General features: G+C 29.6%; 1 protein-coding gene across 1 annotated transcript in view; it reads right to left on the reverse strand.

Annotated features, from left to right (window-relative positions):
- Nucleotides 1-5,449: 5,449 nt before the first annotated feature.
- Set1 (SET domain containing 1) overlaps nucleotides 5,450-21,907 on the reverse strand; it is an 88,163-nt gene continuing 71,705 nt past the window's right edge. The window contains exons 15-16 of the mRNA XM_085827043.1: nucleotides 15,642-15,899; nucleotides 5,450-11,654 (exon numbers count right to left, since the gene is read on the reverse strand). Coding sequence (XP_085683169.1) covers nucleotides 11,481-11,654; nucleotides 15,642-15,899 — 432 coding nt within the window. The 3' untranslated portion in view covers nucleotides 5,450-11,480. The remainder of the gene's footprint in view (nucleotides 11,655-15,641; nucleotides 15,900-21,907) is intronic.

Consider the following 21,907-nt stretch of genomic DNA (forward strand, 5'->3'; position numbering starts at 1 on the left):
TTATCAGGTCGAAACTACAAATGTTCAGTGATTTTAGTGCTAGAACGCTATGGGCTCGAAGCTGATGATGATACCTCAAAAGTATATAAATAGTAGCACGCATAATATGTAACACAATATTTTTTTTTAAAGTTGATTGAACCCTATTAAAATTCAAACTTTTATTATTGTGTTTGTAATCAGTTTATGGTATCGGATAACGGCGAAAACTTGGTAAATCAGTCTTCTTATAATCTAGAAAATCCATGCTTCCTATAACCTAGAAAAACCCAATTTTTATATAAGCACGTTTTGCTATACCGATTTAATAAACAAACAACAAAATTGTGAAGTCGAGTAAAACAACAAAATTGTGAAGTCGAGTAAAAAGATGTTTCTGCATCTTGACACTCGAGAATAAAATACGATCTGTATGTGTCTGTGTGTGAATTCGTTCACCGTTTTGCTGCTGAGAAAATCCCTTTGCAGGGAAAGAGTATCACAACTGTCTTTGATACTCATCTTTAGGGAAAATACGTCATCCGGATAACAACCATAGTTTGGATTACCGTAACAAGTTTTTTCTCTTGTATTATGTAAATGTTATTCCCCGAAAATTTCGAAGGCTTCCAGACTCTTCAAGGAATATTAAGGTAAATTTTAGCGAGAAATATTCAGGCAGTTCGGTTTATTGCAATAAATATATTCTATCAACAATATAAATATAATTATTGAAGAATCGATGAGGAAAATCATGCTAAGGGAATGAAAGCAGTATTGAAGCACTAATCGAGGATGTTTACTAAATTAAGTAAAGAAAGCAAATACAAAGTATGCATTATGGAAAATGATAATCACACACTCAAAATCTTTAACTTGTGGTGAATTTATAAGACTCTTAAATCAAAACCATTGAAATAGTCCTGGATGTGTAAAGGTATTTCAAAGCAGCTTACTGTCCTGCGATAAAGTAGCTGTATGAGTAACTAAATTGGTGTCCAATTTGAGTTATCAATTAAAAAAAAGTCGAGCTTGATTGCATATTCCAGTGCGTGTGACAACAGGCCTGGCGAAGCTGAACTAGTAGTGTTTCTTGGAGCCCTTTTGTGATGCGAAACTACGTTTTTCAGAATGTTTTCGCTTGACTGGTTTGATTATAGGAAACCACACGAGGGTTAGCGGCTTAACGGGAAAGACACCTTCGAGTAGGACGTTCTAAGCCCGTTCGTCGGTATTTGAACCCGGGCAGAATTCTCACTGTTCAGGGACTTTATGACTCAGTCGCTGAAGGTCCCATGTTGTTTGAGGAACTGCTAGACATTGTACAGTTACATAATATTGCCACTGGAAAGAATATATTCAAAACTGTTTGTGAATTTCTGAAAATCTATGATTTACCTCTGTGCAAACTGTTCTGTGTAGCCACGGAGAAACGCCTTTCGATAAATGGAAAAAATAAGCATGCCTTCAAAGAGAGATAAATGTTATGAGAGACGTAACTTCCATCACTTTCGCTATCTTCTACACCAGGAGAATAGTGTTTTGGAGCTATTTTAAGAAAAATCTGTTTTGTAAATTTATGGTTCGAAAAAGCGACAAGTTTCTGTTATCTTGGAAGATACAGAAAGCGAATATTATGGGCTTCCCTGTTACATAAAAGTGTGCTAGCTATACCGCTTCACGGGTTGGGAAGCTTGAAGGACGGAATTTGCCATTTGTTGGTAATTAAAAAAAAAAAACGCTCTCATAGCTAATGTTACGAAAATTAATTGGATTTGAACCTGAAACTGCAAAGAAAAGTTATAGGTATTATGACTATGAATGAACTAGTAGAAACATTCAAAGCCCCCCCCCGGAAAAAAAAAAAAAAAAAAAAAAACAAGAGAGCCTGCTTTGGACAAAACGTGTGCTGAAAATATTCAGCATTTTAAAGGTTAATTCGAAGTAAGATACCGCGTTATCAAATCTATCGAAGACCAGCTGTCTCTGTTCTAAACTGACCCTGAAATTGTGTCAGCTTATTTAATGCGGAACTAATAAAAAATCATTGCGACTAGGTTCGAAAACAAAAAGTAACTCCTGAAATTTTCTAAATACTTCCGCTGTTCCTAGACAGCCGAAAATTTGCATCGTACGTGATTTTTCTGTTTGAAAGTACATATCAGTTTGAACAATTGTCTTCACTTATGGAAAGGAACAAGTTCTCACCGAGATCCAGAGTAACAGACGTTTAATTAGCCTCTGTTTTGAAAATCCTTACCTGAGTAGCACATTTCGAGCCATCCGAAAGCTTTGCTGGAAAAAGAATTTAGGATTCGGGAAAGAAAAATAGGTATTCATCTACTGAGCGGATTTCTCCATTTTTTTTAAAGAACATCAGTATTAGATAAGGATTTATGCATTTATAAAATTTTAATGAATTATTATGTACGAAAATTACTTAGCCCCCTTGCAGTACACACCAGTGTACCCTGATGATAATTCGGCTCATTTAAGATAAGAGTTTGACATGCCTGGTTTAAATAAACATTTGCTTTACATTATGAAATTTTTCTCTTTTCTCAAAATTCCGAACTCCACCAATATATTTTATAATGCCCCAATATTTTGGATTTTCACACACTACAAAACTGACTACTACTGAGCACAAAACTAACTCTTCTTTGTTGTTTATAACTTCCTAATACAAAAATGATTAGAAATCTTTAACATACCTGTTCCTATTCGAAGCTATATAGTAAATGTATATCTTCTTTTTAATCTCTGGAACTTGATTACCCAAAGGTTTAAGATACAGGTTCTCGAACTTCTTAAATTTGGTACCACATATATAACAATTAAAATATGTATCATTGTTAACCAAAAGGACAACCATTCAAATCTTGTGTACAAATTGTAAACCAAAAATAATGTACCATTAGTGGTAGACATTCTATAATTTTAGAATTTCTGGTTTTAAGAATGAAATTCTTTAGAGGATATAAGATGAGAATATAATATCAGATAGCCTTGATGTATAAAATGTAACTGAAATACACAGTGATAGTGATATGCAATACTAGGCACAGATAAAACTGAATATTTTTTGCATAGTGAACAATTTTATGCATGCTTATGCACAATATTAAGCATGCAGACATATTGTTTTGAATAAAACTGGGATTTATCTGCACAGTAATTATTGTATACAAATATGTACTATGAAGACCTACACAAATGAAATTTTTTGTACAATTTCAAACCATTAGATAGATGCAATTCAATATTTGGCAACTTTAATTTTCCTGCTAATCAGACTGAAATTTGCTTCAAAACTGAAAAAGGAGGATACGTTTTCTGAAAAAATATATGAAATGCAAATTTGAAAAATCCCTCTTGTGTCACTGATTGTGCACAGTGTTTCAGCAATTCGGTTACAAACTCTTAGGAGAGATCTGGACAAAGGAAAATTACATAGCAATGCATAGTCAAAAACAAACACGTTCCTGGCGAGTCCCGGACTTTCCCAGCAGCTGCCGTGATACATGCACCAAGTTCCTAAGCAATGTTAATGGGGTTTCGCATACCAGTGTCTTGACGTAACTTCAGAGAAAGTGATCTTGCTGGCCAATTCACCTGATCCCGCTTGCCCGTCTAATGTTAAGGATATGCTGTATTCAGGTGGAAACGAACATCAAGGCTTGTTTATGTATGCAAAATTTAACATTTCCAACATTTTAGCTGCACTGATTGTAATAAATATATTTTCTTACCCTGTTCATGTCCATCCCTTCTTGTGTCGTCAAGAGGAGAGCATTTCCAACCATGCATTGCTATGTGATTTTCCATCACCTAGATATACTCTATCTTTTCTAAAAGTTTGTAACCAAATTGCTGAAACACCGTGAATATGAATACCTAGTAACAAAAAATTTGTTTGATGGATCCCAAAACAATTTCATGCAGATGGAATATTCATTAAATTATATCTTAATAAATTTGTACTACTGTGAAGTCCCAACTAAAGTGGATTCTTATTATACACATTTTTACTTGTAATTAATTTGCATTTAAAATTGTCAAAATTCAGAAATTGATGGTAAATAAAGCATTATTCTGCCTGTATATTACAACCAACACTAACAAAATATTATGCATCAACGGATAATAACTTATATTAAATACTTTAAAAACCCACATCCATCTTCAAAAGCTATGGTTAATTTATAATTGGGCTCACAAATAATGCAGTCATACCCTTGTTTATATACAGAGTGCAGTCACAGGTTTATTCTTTGGTACAAAAAAAGCGATGAACAGAGAGAGACACTCTTTATTTCTCACTTTTTGATTATGAATTGAGTCACCAGAGAAGTTTGTTAAATATCATGAAGACACTGGCATTACACAATTCCATTTTATGTAGTAATTTATTTTACTATTTACATTATTTTGTATTGCCTTGTATGAAAGTTAGATTTTTTTCAGTCTTGGTTTTCTTTAATTAAGGGCACAGTTGCACTCTGATTAATGGCTCCACCTATTGTGTAATTTTAAGGTATTATTACAGTGCTACTTATTATTGCCAATCTACTTGTCGAAGGAAGACATAAATTGTTTTTATGGAGATCTTGATCTAGATAAATGACTTCTTTGTTATATCACCAAAATACACATACTCAATGAGCCAATTCATTGAGTAACAAATGCTGGATGATCATGCCACAATGCATTAAAGATGACCAGACTACAGTGAAATAGTTATAACAGAATTATCATTCATTTGAAAATACTAAATTTGTAATGATAATTAAATCCAAGATGCATATATGATATTATCAACCAAACTTTGCACATATTACAAGTTATAGATAAATGATTTATCTTTATATTTAAGTCATGCATAAGAAATACTAGTTGCTTTTAGAATAAGTTAGTAAATAATGTAATTAACAGCAGAAATAGTCCTTTTTTCCCAAATTTACTTATTTTTAAGAACTTCTCATTTGAAATAGATCATATGGCAATATTATCAAATTTTACTGAAACAGTTTATATTTAAAATAAAAATCCCCTTTTCAGAACATAAGCCTAAGATTTGATGAGCATAACTAAATAAAACCATATTAAAAATAAAGAATTAATTTAAATTTAAAAATAGTTCAATTTAATAAACATTGACAGATTTCACAAAATTTTTTTGTAATTTAACAAGAAAAACAAAAATTTATTTTTAGCACCTGTGTATAAGATTTTATAACCTGTATATAAGATTTTTAATAGTTTCTACTCGAAAGTTTTCGTTCACTAAAGTCATGAAACATGCCAAGTCAAACAGGTTAAAGCTAAATTTACGGTTAAACTGTAATATATTCACAAGCAATCTTTTACAAATTAAAAAATTGTGATCTTTGACAAGTATAAAAGTTTAATTCGCTTGTAAGATAAAAATTCACATAATATTTCTTGATTACAAAAAGAAAAAAGAAAATTCTCAGAAATTGAATACATTTTTAATGCATAAACTGATATATTTACAATTTATGAAAGTTGCACATCACATAACAAACATAGAGCAAAGTGCTCGAGGATTCCAGGACATTTGATGTACAAATACTCATGAACATTATGTACAATGAATTCGTCAAGGCATCCTCAATATATTTATTTATATCGATCAGACTAATATTTTAAATCTTTCACATGTTTTGAAGACGACTATGTTGCAATACAATGCTAAAAATAAAGACAAATAACAATACAAATAAAATTCAAAATTGACTTCTGGATTTAATGCAAAATAATTTGGATAGTAAGGGCAATAATTTTATTACAAAAATTGCAACATCCAATTTTGCTAAATTTTCTTTTCAAAAGAAAACAAACAATTGGCAGACAGCATACCCTTCTTTACTGCTATTACAACTCGGTCACTGAGAACATTATGAAAAATTTTATCTAAAATGTCTATCTCTCTCTATAAATATATTAAAAGGTGAAAATTAGTTCACCATTTCCAAATAAATAACAGAATAAAGAACAAAACATTTTAATATAAGACTTCAAAATATGGTACACTTTTAAGAGGTAACTGATAATTTTTTATGTACAAAGTACTAATTACAGAAATTATGAATGTACAATATTAGATAGCTGATACTTAAGAAAAATCTTTTCTACAAATGGCTTACTCAGATACTTATTCTCCACTTCAAGGAAATATTTGTACGTCAGTAAAAAAAAAATAAGTAAACTGGCATTTGGAAGCAAGCAGAGAGACAGAAAAATATTAATAAATGCACAATATAAATACAAATTCCTCTCTCATTTATAAAATGGAATATGTTATTCATTCTAGGAGGAAAAACAAATTTGAACAAAGTTACTTTAAAAGAAACCTTTGTTGAATATATTTTTACTTTACAACTATAATACTATACAAAATAAAAATACAATTATTAACTGAAATTAAAATATTCTATTTTTCAAATGATAAATAATAAATCTGACATTTATAATATAACAAAGCAAATGTGATATGGAAACACACACACACACACACACACACAAAAAAAAAAAAAAAAAAAAAAAAAAAATTTTCTTCTATTAAATCTGAGAACATTTTAGAAATCAAACATTACATCTCCATTAAGAACATGACATACACATAATAACATTGCTTAAATTTTTACATATGAAACTTCAAAAGCATTGTAAGAATTATACAACACATGTTATATACAGTGTTTCAAAATGTTTTCAGCTTTAGCATAAAGATTACTGCAATTTTGATATTCACAAGAAACAGTGGCAGAACAAAAACAAATTAGTTTATACACAAAAACAAATACTGATGATGCAATTTCAGAACTTATGGCTCATATTTACTTCCTTACTATTAAGTGTACAATATTCTCAAGAGTTTTTCATTAACACAAGCTTTTAGCACTATGAATTTCCATAACAATGTTTTATTAAATTTGTAGACAAAACATTAATTTTCAACTATGGTATAAGAGTTTTGGGTTTTGGGATACCATAAGTTTTTAATATACCAGAGTATATGAATATATAGAGATATATTCATAGTAAACTAAATATAATGAAAAACTTTACCATGCACCTCTTTAAATACCATATGAGAACTCTAATACAAGAAAAGTCCTGCCTCTATCTTATTATTTAATCTAAAGTTATATTTCATCCCAATTCCAAGAATGCTGAAGGGGGGATAATAGTGCACTTGAGAGACCAATGAAATAAAAGTGAAACCAAACCCACCAAAATATAAAGTATCCAAATATTCCTAATGAGGAAATATCAAAACTTCAAGCTATAGAATAATTCATATGCAACTAATTTTTACAAAATACCATGAATTAACTAATTACACAAAAATTTAACCTAATCAACTAATAATAAAAAATAAACAAATGACAACAAAAGGTCAAAAAGAAAAAGATAGTGCAACTTAGGAAATGCTGTTTTAATTGTAGTTAGTTAAAAATTAAATTAAATAAAGAATAAAAATAGAAAATTAACAGAAAAAATAAAAAATAGACATCAGCAGTTTCTACATTGGGGTTTTGTTGTTTATTTGAAGACATGTAGTTTTGCAATCAGAATATTGATGAATTTTGAGACATCACTTAATTACCACCAATTAATTATTTTGGAAATAATTACATAAAAACATTAAAAACTGAGCTGTAATGTGCTAAAACAATTCTGATGAAACTATTACCCATGGTCAAATTCAGATGTGGTATTAGTTATTTTCAGTTCTGCACAATATCACAAATCATTTGCTTTCTAAAAAATATTGGATTCCATGAGTCTTCAGGTAAATAAGTAATTTACTAAAGACACATATGCTGATAAATATATTCTATAAAATAATTAAACAATTACGGTAAAAAAAAATTCAGCTAACAAATGTTGGTAATGATAGTTTTAACAAATATTGGTAACTATAATTTTTACTTTAAGACAAAACATGAGATTTAGACAAAGTTTTGTTATTAACATCTATTTCATTTTATTTTTTTATTAATTACTGTGATTTATCAAAAAATTTTCACTGTTTTGCTATGCATCCACATATGCAAGCAATAATCATACTTAACATATACATTCTGTATGATATATATATAAATATACATATCTATATTATCATATAGAATTATTGCTATTAATATATATATATATATATATATATATATATATATATATTAATGAATAGCAATGAAAGGTAGTTTAAAAAACAAAAATGAAATGTGAAAAACAATAATAATAAGAGTCAACCAAAATAAATCATCAAATTAACACAATACTTTCACACTTCATTAAAATTCCATATTTCAATAATTAAATTAATTTTTAACATTAAGGAAACTTTTAATAAAATAAACTTTATTAACTATTTAATTATAATGGAAATTCAAGAACTTGAAATAGAATGCAAGTTTAACCCTCTGAGCAATGCAGGTTTTGGGATCTGTAATCATGAAAACCTGGATTTAAACAGCATTTGTCAGCTAAAGTTGTATAATTTAGTCTCTTATTTCATAAACTTACATTCATTACAGCAGTAAAGAAAGTAAGAGAACAAAAGATTTTAAATTATAAATTCATATGTACCATGAGACAAAAAATCTCAAGACCAGATAAAGCTGGTCATGGCATTCAGAGGGGTTAGAATGATTCAGCATTTGGCCAAATGAAAAATTACAAGCAGTCATAATATGAATAAAATGGAAAAGGAGGGGTAAATCAATATTTTTAGAGAAAAAAATGAAAAATTTTCAAAAAAGAAAAAGGCTTTCTCAAGTTCATGTGATTAATTTATAATTTCCTCATGAAGAAAATCATATAGCAATCAGCTCATAAATTGTGAATACTAATGCTCAATTACTTGCAAATATGAAAGCAATAATAATGTATTAAAAGTTTATTGCAGCAGCATATTGTTGTGAAATAGAATATTACAATCATAGCATTTTAGAATAAAAATTAAAAAAAGAGAAAGAAAACCAACCAAGACAATTATATCCTTTACAAGTAACAATAGCTTATATAATAAATTTAAACTTTTTTACAATAAGAATAATTATTAATGTATATGCAAACGACTTTCCCACTCTTTTTGACCTTCATAAGCTCATTTATACATTTGATTTACAATGATGAAAATTACATATTAAATCTGATTTTATCCTCATAAAAGCTGGAAATTTTACATCATTTAAATGTACTTCTTTCTTTACTTTTTATTTCATTAGAATTATGGCCTGGATTTTGATATTTAATGAGACACAACAATAATACAAGAATATAGAAATAAATGCAGGTTGTGGTCCCACAATTTTAAATATATACCTCTCACAATGGCAGATTTTGTATCAAAATCGTTCATATGATATGATTTACTTTTTATTAATTCACTGAACATCAAAATGATAAAACTATGCTCCTTGAAAAAGTTATCAAAAGTACTTACACAAGTACTTTTTAATGGTCACATAATCAAAAATTCATTGGCAGCATTTCAACTGCAATATCACACTTATTATTTTAAATATGTGTTCTTCCATTCAAGGATGTAAATAATGATGCATAAAATTACAGTCTGCACTAAAAACTGAATTATTTACTTTGATACATGACAATCATTAATGTATTGTATGAGATTCTTCACCAAAGACTTACTCCTTTCCCCATTTAAAAAAAAAAAATAAAGGAAGGATAATTGTGGCTGTCATGCTAACAAGCAGTTTTCCTTTTTTAATTATTCAAGTTCATAAAGATGGAATATATTTCACTCATGCAATTTATATATTTTTTAAATTTAATCCTTTTAAAATATAATATTAATTATTATAAAAGTAAAATGTCTCATAATCCTTCAACAATAGCTAAGGCTGCCAGCAGCCAGGAAGAAGCCCACACCGGAATCCTATCTATCTGTCTCTCTGCCTTAAATTTCAAAACTCCAAATGCACTCAATTTTTATTTTATATCAAGCATTTGGGGGCTCAGGCCTTAAAAGCTGTCTATCACAGCCTTTCTATACTATGCACATTGCTTTTGCAGTTTTGAAATCAGTAACATTCATTACCATATATATGTAATTTTGATGCTCTTGGCAAACTGTTTATTGCAAATGGAAAAAATACATAAAATAGCATTGAAATTAAATACATATATAACTGAAAAATGTTACATCAAGAAAAATTTAGTACAGATTAAGTACACAGCATGCTGATTTCACAAAGAAATTCATATCTAGGATCAAACTCGTTGCTTAATACCAATACTGTTTCATTTTAAATTTAGTCAGGGAAAGATAAAAGCATTTCAACTAACAATGAACTGTGCAGGGTGCGATGAAAAGCAATATACATATCTGACACTAGTGTGAATGAAAACATTTCAGTCTTAAAAAGAAAAATACACCTAACATATCAGCAATATTTTTTAGCTTTCAGAATGCTAAGAAGTTACATAATTTCCAATGTGTACTCTCCAAACAAAAACTACACAAAATTCCAAGTAAAATCTATGTATTTATGAAGAAATAACGCTAGTAACTGAAATTCACATTCACTCATATTAATTAATTTTTTAAAATTATTTTTTAATATTTATATTTATATTATCGAGAATTTTTTGTTCAAAACACAGGCCATAATCTTAAAAGACACAAATTATTAAAAATAAAATAAACTTCTATTAAATATATTTATACAAACCTCACTTAAAGTAATATTAATACAATATTAATCTAGAGATGCTTAAAATAATTTTAAAAATGGAAAAGATGAAATAAAATATTATTTCATAAACATAAGATGGAAAAGAAGCAGGATCTTTTTCAGTCAATGCAATTTACACATTGTGATACAAATTAATGTTACTATTACAAATATCTACTCATTATGTATGCATTACAAACTACATCTCCTCTTCAAAACTCTTGGTTGCAAAAATAATATTTCAAAATTTATAAAATTATCTTTAAAAGGACTGCAGATGCTGCAATGTATTAAAAAACATTGACAAAGATCAAACTATAAAATACATTTATTTCCAGTGGCACTTAATACAGTCTTAAATTATCTTACTGAAACAGCAAATTTTTTTTTTTTTTTTTAAATACAGAAAAAATCAACAAACATGATGGGAAATTCTGTCTTCATTTACAGATGTGAATACACATTCGGAAAGTGGATTTGTTTACTTCACATGATATAAATTATAATTTAAATAAAACTAAAACTTCAAAATATGTTACGACTTTCAACTTATGCTAGATTTTTTTCTCCTTATATAAAATGGTTCTTTTTATATGTACACTTCCAAAAATATGGTAACATGGATAGAATGAATGAAACAACAGAACTGATTATGTACAATTATCTAAATTTTTGACAATAACTGTGTAGCAAATCCACACAATTTGTCATATTCTTTGAATTTTTATCACATGTAGATATATTGCCACAGTTCCAAATGTATGAACTTCAGTTGAGCGTCCCACGACACTGTGGTGCCCCACACAGACAAATGATTTTCTCATCCTCAATGGGAAACTTATAATCGTAAGTTATTTCTTCATTTACATTAATTGGTTGCTTAGAATAAATAACTATCTTTTTCAGACCCTCAACTGTAATGATCTTCGCATAACAATTTGGCTGAAAAATAAAGGGAGAGGTTATGAAACAAATAATATTTTGAATAATTCAACAACAGTTATTTAACAAGATTACTAGAAGAATGAACAACATAAGATACAAGTTTAAAACATAGCACAGAATATTAACTAAGAAGCGGTTAAGAGTTTGGCTCTGAACTTGTAACACTTTCAAAAAGACCACAAGTAAGAGGTATTTTTCTGATTATAACTTCAAAGCAACCTTCCCAATCTGTATTCTGATTCTTTACTTTTAATATACATACTACTTTAACCCTTTCTACTCCCGCTTCGTGACTTATAATAGTACATCAACAACTCCAGCACTATGTTAGTTACAAGTGTACATATATAATATAAAAAATAGAATTGCTGCACTAAAACAAAATATTTATTTCTTAGCTGCATTATATAAAACAAGTTCACGTTTATAAATCTTCAACAAAATAAAAATATTATGTTTTGAAATTTTTCATAGTATGATAGTTTTGGAAACGATCACCCATATACATGCATGGTTTTCTAAAGCAACTACCAAAACATTCACTAGTTTCATATCTTGTTCCTGTCTAATACAGCATTCAGCAAAAAAGCTCAAGTTAGCAAACTAAGTGTGTTGCTGTATCAGCGATGGTGAATTTGAAGTTTATATTTTAAATATCACATTTTTAGTAATAATTGAATGCAAATCTTATTTCAAGATGTATATATATCTGTGTACTTAAAAACTAGCAGTTCTAAATCTATACCATGTTTCCTCATGAATGATTACCCTTAGCCTTTTAGCACCAGGTTCTGAAAATTTTATTCCCAGAATGAACTCCCCTAAATTTTAAAATGGGTACATCCACATAGTTTAAGACAAACCCTTGCAAACTACCTGTGAAGTCACGTTGAAGCTTTCCCTTTTTACTGTTGAGCTTTATCCCAGCCTAATACAAGAACCGACCCATGACAATGAAACAAACATGAACTGACATTCAGTCTTTGCTTTCCCTGAATCAGCTGCATATTCATCTTCTCTAAATATTTATTGATGATTTGAAGCCCAAGTAGAAGCAAAGACAACAAAGAGAAGAGAATGGACAAGATTCAAGTTACAAGGAAGGAGAACTGAAGATAACTTATTAGATCTCGTATTGTTAATACTATTATGTATTCTTATTGAAATGTAGGTTTGTTTCAAAGAAATAATATTGTGATAGTTACTTGTAATTTATCTATGATTATTTTTCATTTGTTATGTTCTTACTGTAACCCCATCCTTTGGTAATTAAATTACATAATTTTCTTCTCGATTTTCAGACAATAAAATTAGTAAAAAACAGGGGGAAATATGCAAGGAAATATGGTATACACAATTTAGCCACTTACAGGGTTCAGTTTCTTACAACTGAGAGAATACTTTCATGAATATTTAAAAATCAAATCTTATCAAACTAGTAATTTATTTCCATAAAAATAAAATGATACATTAAATAAGAAAAACATTTTTAATAAATGATATTACAGTTCTCAAAAGTATGCTTTTAATTCTATGTTATAGGATTAAAAGTTCATTTACTTCATTCTGAAAATAAAATTTTCAGATTCAATTACAAATGCTAAATATTTTATACACTTCACATGAGCTTTTAAATTAATAAGACTAAGGCACTAGGACATTTGGCTATTCTCACCAACCTGAACGAATCTCTGGAAGTTTTAGAAAAATGAAGCTCTGGAAGTAAATTTAAATGAAGCTTACAGAAGGCCAGGCATACCTATACTAGTGTTTGTGTTTGAAATCTGCGATAGAGTTAGTTTTGAGCTACTTCCAGCATTCTTCAAAGAGTTGGTTGAATAGCATTTTAGATTTCACTCAGTGGCACATTGGCTACATGTGATATATCTTTCCCTTCAGGATTTAGCTTATCTCTGTAATTTTTTAGAAAAGAGATTTCTAAGATCACAAAGATACTTTTCTTAAACATTCTCTGTAAACTCTCGTTGCTCACAGCAAATTATATTCTATTTAGTTTATAATGCAATATGTTCAAAATTTTTGTCAATAAAATATAGACCAAATTTTAACACACTAAAATGAAAAATGTGATCACATTTAAAACATTCTTTGTCTTCTAGTCAGCAAATGAAATGCTGTGCATTCTAGCTTCAATATATGCATATATCATTTATATATGAAAATTTCATGAACTATAATCTTTGTCATGTGTCCCTGTTCTTAGGCGCTTCAGACATAATTTTTTATAGACGATAAACAGAAAAATCAGATTTGTGTAGTGAAAAGTTGTTAGAGAGTGAAGATAATCACTTGAATGGACTGAACAGTTTAATACAACTCTGGCCTGGCCAGTCTAATCCAAGTCTTAATTTCATCCAACAGAATACATGTGGGATACTTTGGAGAAATGCTTTTCTGCAGAACCACATTCACTGGCAAACACCCAACTGAAGCAGATACTTATCTAGGAATATATATTCTTACCAATTTGATATCTGATGTTGAGTAGGGGTAAATGATGCCATGGAACCACTGGAGTTAAGATTCTATAATGTATTTGTTCTATTCAATTTTATGCTAGTATGTTTTTCTGAAGCCTTTAAATACAAAATATTGTATTTGTATTCTGATTCTCATGTTCCCCAAGTTATTTCTTGAATAGTTATGATTAAAAAAAAAAAAAAAAAAAAAAAAAAAAAAAAAAACTAGTCTGTGCTTCACTACTTTTTTCACTAGCCTGCAAGATGGCAGGCTAGTGAATGGACCTTTGATTACTTTTCTTTGAAGTTACATAAAAAGACTGGTGTATCACACTCCTGTTTCAAGTGATGAGCACCTTGTAGCATGCACATAGTTGTTTATAGTCCAAGATATGTCAGGAATTCTTCAAAAAGAAAACGCTTCCAAGCCTTAACGAAATGAAGCATATGTTGTGGTTCACAGGTGCATTTTGAACACCTTCTGTACACTCAGTGTGTTTTACAAATATTTTGTGAGTAATAAAAAGCATTTTGTTCCCTTAAGTACTTTTCATTCATTTCTCGTCATCTCTATACACTAACACATGAAGATGATATTTCAGCCCTGTTTTTCTATGTGAATATGGATATCAATGTTCTCTACTTTTCCTCAAAGTTTGTGTGTGAAGTTTTGTAACATGCTATACATATATTTAGTTTAAGTTATGAACAAACACACAGCAATAAATATTTCATAACAGAAAAATAATGGAAACCTAACATTTTAAAAAATATCAAGGAATTTAAGAAAGCATATTCAATTTATTATTTTTAAATAAAAACTTTTAAAATAATTAGAACAGAACTACCACATTAATTTTTTAAAAATTAAATCAAATAAAAAAATTACATTATAGCTTAATTACAGAGATGTAATATTGCTGATAACGCCAGAGGTATATTTCTAAATTTTCCACGACATTAGATAGGTATATAGGGTAGGAAGACTTTTATAGGCTCTTTATTATTAATGTTAATTTTAAATTCCGATATCAACTTACGTACAAATGAATTTTTAACTGATATGAAGAGGATATTTTGTTCCCCCTCCTATAAAATGATCCTATGCAGCATAAATAATTCCTATTGGTCTATTCCAGAGGTTCTCAATCGGTGGTACGCACACCACTGGTGGTATGCAAGAGAAAAATAGGTGGTACACAAAGAAGCAAAGTATTTTTAACTATTAAATTAAAATTAAAACCCCAACATCTTGATGGCGTTTTTTCTCTAACATTCATAAATTTATGCGATCTGAGCTTTGTTCAAGAGTGGTGGTGTAGTAGTACTTTGTAGTGGTGGTACTAAAGGTTTTCAAATTTTGTTTAGATGGTACGCATTAATCAAAAGGTTGAGAACCGCTGGTCTATTATCAAGTTATATGTGCATAAACCACATTAATCTCTTAATAACTTTATTAACAAAAAATATTCACGCTAAATCAAATATTCAAAATATATCTTACATTACAACTGTGATTGATAAACCTTGCCAAATTTCCACATCTAGTAGCATCAATAATTCCATCAACATCTACTTTAAACAAATATGAACTTCCAACACCAAGAGAAGTGTACATCTTTTCTCTCATGTCAGCAACCAGAGGTCTCACCATTTGTCCAACATATTCAATAACCATCTCATCGGCGGCAATTGGTTCAAGTGCAAAAAGTCCCCAATCATGAATCCTGCTTCTGGCAAATTTCAGTTGCTTCTTTCGGAACTGCAAGACAAAAGTAAATCATTTAAATCACAATTCTGAATATTTTTACAAGAAAATAAAAGTTTCGCTTCCATTCCAAACTTTAAAAAAGTTATGAATGAATGAATTATCCTAATACACAGATGCCGGTAGTGGTGACAGTGCAGGCAACTACTGTAATGGTACTGACAATGACAGTGAATAAGAAGTGCTAAACATGGAATATATTCTTTCTGATCAATAGTAAAAATAGTACTACTTTCATACCTCCAAACAAAAATAATATTGTTAGTGATAGGCTATTTGTGACTTGTCCTTGGAATATATATATTAACTAATAATTTATAGTTAGAAAACTTTTTATATACCATCTCAAAGGAAGAGAAATTCAATTAAAACACCGAATAATTATAAGAAAACATTTTTTTAGTCAGTATTTTAATTAGTTTATCAAATCAGTATTTTCTAGACCTCTATTGCTTTAGAAACATGAAAATCTGTAAAGAGAAATCCTTAATTAGTAAATAGTTTTCTAGATCTTGCTTCCATTTTTCTTTAACATTTCTAAAGGAGAATGTCAGCGGAGCAGGTGATCTGAAATCTATTTTTTAAATACAGTTCACATGACATTAAGCTAGCACAAAAATACATGCATCACAACAGCGGAATAGCATAGCATGAACACCATTACAGTTACAGTCATTTTAAATGTACATCACAGTGACCTCATCTTACCAAGAAGGTTATCTCTTGAAAGGGTTAGGCTACCTTGGAATTGCCACACCTGTACTTACACAGAGTGAGCTCCTGGGGAGGGGCTCAGGTTTGAATTTTGAAGATGGCATGAAAGTTCATAAGTGTATAACGTCTGTGTGGAATGGGGCACTGAAAATACATGAAGAGCTAAAAGTTATCTCAAGAGGTTGATAGTAGGGACAAAGGGATGAGAGCTCCTCGAATAACCTCCTGGTGTGGTCTTCCTCAAAACTGGGGTGAAAATGCATAGTTAGTATGGTGGGACTATAGCTGTATGATCAATGGTGAAATTCTGGTGTCTCACCCACTTCTACCTATACGTATTCATGGGTATAGCATATAAAAGTCTTAAAATGGTCATCGTAAGTTTTCATGTTGCATACCCATGGGTTACCCATTTTCAGATAAAATCAAATACATACTTTTCCAGATGTCAGAATCCTACAACTCCAATAGAAGAAAGGTCCCAAATCTTTATAATTTTCTTCAAAACACAAGGGAGAAACAGATAAATAGCAATTAACTTATAAGCTTCTATAACCTTCTTTATGAAAACTAAATTGGTTTATTCGAGCTAAAAGGGTTTACACAAAATCATGGTGAAGGTGTTGTGATTGCACTGCAACATTATGCTTATCCATTATTGGGACCAAATCATCCCGTTTGGCAACAATGTCCTTTATGTGCTCGCTTTTTTTTGGGGGGGGAGGGATAGGGGAATTTCTAAAATATTCTGATTAGTTGAATTCCGCATAGTTGGACTTCTTTTGCACCATTAATTATGTTTATATAAAGATGATTCGTTAAAATGTGATGACTGAACCTTTAATGAATAAAACCATTCAGTTCTATCATTATCATCTATATCAGACTCAAAACTTTTATCATGCACCATCTATCTATCAATCTATATATAAATAAATTAATTAAATATCTTAAATTATAACCAAACAGGCAAATTTTTTGAATTTATAAACTAAAACAAAACCAAGAATTATTGTATAAAACAATAAATTAGGTACAAATTTAGTGAATGAATGAGAAAAGTCAATAACCTTTTGCTGAGACAGACATCTGAATAAATAATTTTAAATTTTAGATACCCAAAATCCAAAATCATATAATACATGAAAATTAATATCTTCCTTTTATCACTGTAAAATTTGAACACCATTCGAACATAGGTAAACCAAACACTGATATCAATTACCATATCTGGCCACTAGATAGATATATTTCTGTTCATCCCAAATTAGCAGAAGCATCAAAATTTATAATTAAAAAATTATTTAAAGTTTAAAGATGCTATTCCTACATACCCAGCTTAAAAAATTAATATAAATACATTAGTATAAATAATATTAAAATGAAATTCAATGTATAAGAAAATTTTCATTGGATCATATGCATAAAAATGGCAAACTGTCCAAGAACAAAACTTTATACAAGAAAATAATAAAAAATTTTGAGCAACAATTGGTTACTGAAATATATATAATCTGGAATGAATAAATGTTTAAAAATTCACGTCTAAATAAAGAAATTATGAGCATAAAAAAGGTTGATGATATAAATTAAAACTTACTCAAGGAGTAACCTGCTAAACAACCATTGAAAAATATGTAGAGAGGTGATTTGGTGTTAGGCAGAGCAAGGTTACTTAATATTGGTGACTTTTAATCTCACAAAGCAATACTGGTGAAAAAAAGTTATAAACACTTGAAGAAAAACTGTTAAAAATGTAATTTAAATTCTGGCAATAGCTCAGTTACTTATTGTACTGTTAAAAGTAACAAAATAGTAATTATTAATAAACTTCATACTTTTCACAAAAACTTAAATTATCGCTTATTTCTATGTTCAACAGATTTTCTAACTTATATGCACCGCCTAAGTTCCAGAAAAGTTTAGTTCAAGTTCAGATTTATTGCTAACAAACAGAACTAAAAGCCATAAGAAAGGATATGACTAGATTTTTTCTCTTAAACAAATCTGTAAACTTATTTTTGAAAATGCAAATGGAGAAAAACAGTTTAACTGGATCATTTATAACAAGTGCTTATGAATTTATAGTACCTCTCTCATAATGTAACATAAAATACCTCAAGAATGCGAAGCTACTCAGAAAAATAAGACTGCACGGTCAGGTCCATTTAACACTGAGATAATATAGCATCAAGCTGGCAACGGTTTTGGAAATTAATTTTTATTATTAAACTTGGCGAGAAATCTCCAAAAGTTGCCTCCAATTTTGAAAATTAATGCTTAAAATTTTGGATGCTACTAGCTGTATGGAATATCTCACATAATCTCTTTTTCTAAGTTACGTAAAGTTTTGAGATACTATTTTTCTACAAATTAATGACATTCCTAAGAGAACAAATTATTCTAGTCAAATGTGTAACATTCACCTCTTTAGTAAAAGAGTACAGATTTCTATGTTCACTTTTATTTGAAGACCTGAAAAATTTTCTTACACTTACAGATATGTTGATGATATTCTTACTTTAAACAATTTTAATCTCATTGATTCTATCACAATTTATTCAGCTTTTCTTAAACTTAAAAAGACCAAATCAGATAAACTGACTGCTGATCATTTGGGTCTTCGCCCTTTTAATTACCAAGAAATCAGACAATTTGAGAAGAGATTTCAACTTCCAATCAAATTAATTAACTGAAACAGTAACATCTCTAACAAGGTTACAGTAAATAACTACTATTTATAATCAATTAGCTCATATAAAAATATTTGCACAGAAATCATGCAAAAGTAACAAAAAATTTTATTGCTTTCACAAACACTGTCTAACAATGAAGTCTCCCCCCCCCCCAAAAAAAAAAAAAAAAAACCCTACTGAAAAAAGCTGACATTTTCTATGAACTATGAATATTGTTTTCATAATAAAACCCATTTTTAAATCATGAGGCAGAAAGAAAAAAAAGAGTAAACAAATGTTTCTAATATGTAAAATTTGTAAAATATGTTAACTTGCTGTGTATTTGTACTTTACATTTTTTAAAGTTTTCTTTAAGTGCTTACAACAGCTTTTTTTTTTTACCAATATTACTAGAAGAGATTAAAATTTGGAAAAGAAACTTGTTCTACCTTATTACAGATGTCTTATCCTCCTATATTTTTTCCAATGGTCATTTAGCAGAAGCTATTGTTTGAGCAAGTTTTAATTTATACATGGGTATTTTTAAGTTCATAATTTTTGTATTTAGATGAAAGTTTTAAAACATTGATTAATGCTTACTAATTCTAGATTGCTTATATTTCAGTATGCAATTACTGCTCACAATTGTTTATAGTTTTCTAGAAAGTTTTGTTTGACATTTTTATGCTTATGATCCAATGAAAATTTTCCGTTACAGAATATTGCTTATGCAGTTATTTCTGTTACAGAAGATTATTATATTTACATTGGTTGTACTGTATTCAATATTGTAATGCAGTTGTATTTACAATTTTGGCAGGCTGAATATTGTACGTATAGTTCCTTTAAATTTTCAGAGATACAAAAAATTATTTTAAAATAATAGATTCTGATGCTTCTGCTAATTTGAGATGAACAGAAACATATCTAGTGGGCTAGCTATGGTAACTGTACCAGTGTCATGTTTACCTACCTCCTGATGTTGTTGGAATCTGACAGTGATAAAACGACCATACCAACTTCAATTTTTAATTTTCATGTATTATAAATTTTTTTATATTTTACTTCAGATAAAAAATTTGAGAAATTAATATTCATTCAGATGTCACTGTTGGCAACAGGATACAGACCACTTTTCATTTATCCACTAAATTTGCATCTATTTTCTTGTTTTATACTATACTTATAGCTTTCCTTTACAATTTATATGTTAAAAAAAGTGTAAATAAATCAAGTATTTGAGAATAAATAAATAAAATGTTTTTTCTAACTCACTTCTGGCAACCTAAAAAATGCCAAGACACACGGGCGTCAACTATGTTAATCACGTGATATTAATATATCCCATGATCATCTTGTTCTTTAGATATTATTAAGCTTCTGTATGTGCTTGTATTAACATTAATATATCTATCGCTTATATTATTTTAGTTGCAGTATAATAAATGTTATTAATGTTTAAAGCTGCATTGTATTACGAGGGCATTTCGAAAAGTAAAGATACACCGTACGCCAGAGGAAAAGAAAAGTTTTGGTGAGCAAGTTGGCAACACAGGTGTTAACCTTGAACTGTTAGCTTTCTCCTCGCAGTCGTTCTGCATTTCAACGTTGATTCTGGTTGGAGTAGGTCGTGTTTAAAATGGCTGCGCCGATTCAGAATCCCACCAAATGCGAAGTGCGCTCTGCATACGTTTTCTTCATGCAAAATGTCAGCGACCAGCGGATATTCACAAAGAAATTGTTTCTGTTTATGGGAACATTATGAATTGACAAAATGTAACGAAATGGTGTCGTCATTTCTCTGAAGATAGGACCGATGTTCATGACGAACAAAGAACAGGTTGGCCATCTGTGATATCTGATGCCCTTCTTCAGAGAACAGAGGAAGCAATTCGTGTGAATAGATGTCTCAAATTTAAAGAATTGCATCAGATCATACCGGAAGTGTCAATGACAACTCTTTATGAAGTTGTGACTGTCAAGTTAGGGTACAGGAAATTGTGTGCGCACTGGGTTCCAACAGGCGGGAACCTTCTATGACTGTGGGATACAAAAGCTTGTGCACCGGCTTAACAAATGTTTGGATAACGGGGTGATTATGTTGAAAAATAATAAATAATCCAGTTAATAACATGTAACTGACGTTTTCTAAATAAATGTTTCTTTTAAGGAATGTGAGCCATTGTATCTTTACTTTTTGAAATGCTCTCATATTTATGGATAAATCCCTCATATCATTATCAACAATAGTTTCGGAGACTCAACTGCTGCTACTGAGTGCACAAAAGGTAAGCTGTTTTTGCTATCTTTATTCTTCATTGATTATTGAGCCTGATATTGTTGTAAATCCCGAAACCAAAATTTAAGCTGTGCATATAAAACTTTCTGAAAGTGCTAAGTAAGAATTAATAATGGCACAGGCAAGTCTTAAACATTGTATGCAAATAACTAAACTGAATTCCGAAAATTATGCTAATTGGAAATTCAAGATTCAAATGCTTTTAATGTGTGATGGGTTAGATGATCTTCTTTATTCTCCCCCCCCCACCATCTAAACCTGATGTCGAATTTTTAAAGAGGGATAAACAAGCACGAACTATAATAAATCTATGC

The sequence above is a fragment of the Stegodyphus dumicola genome, chromosome 11 (assembly GCF_044657685.1).
Source record: "Stegodyphus dumicola isolate Sdum_Otavi_A_Nest chromosome 11, ASM4465768v1".
Taxonomy (NCBI): Eukaryota; Metazoa; Arthropoda; class Arachnida; order Araneae; family Eresidae; genus Stegodyphus; species Stegodyphus dumicola.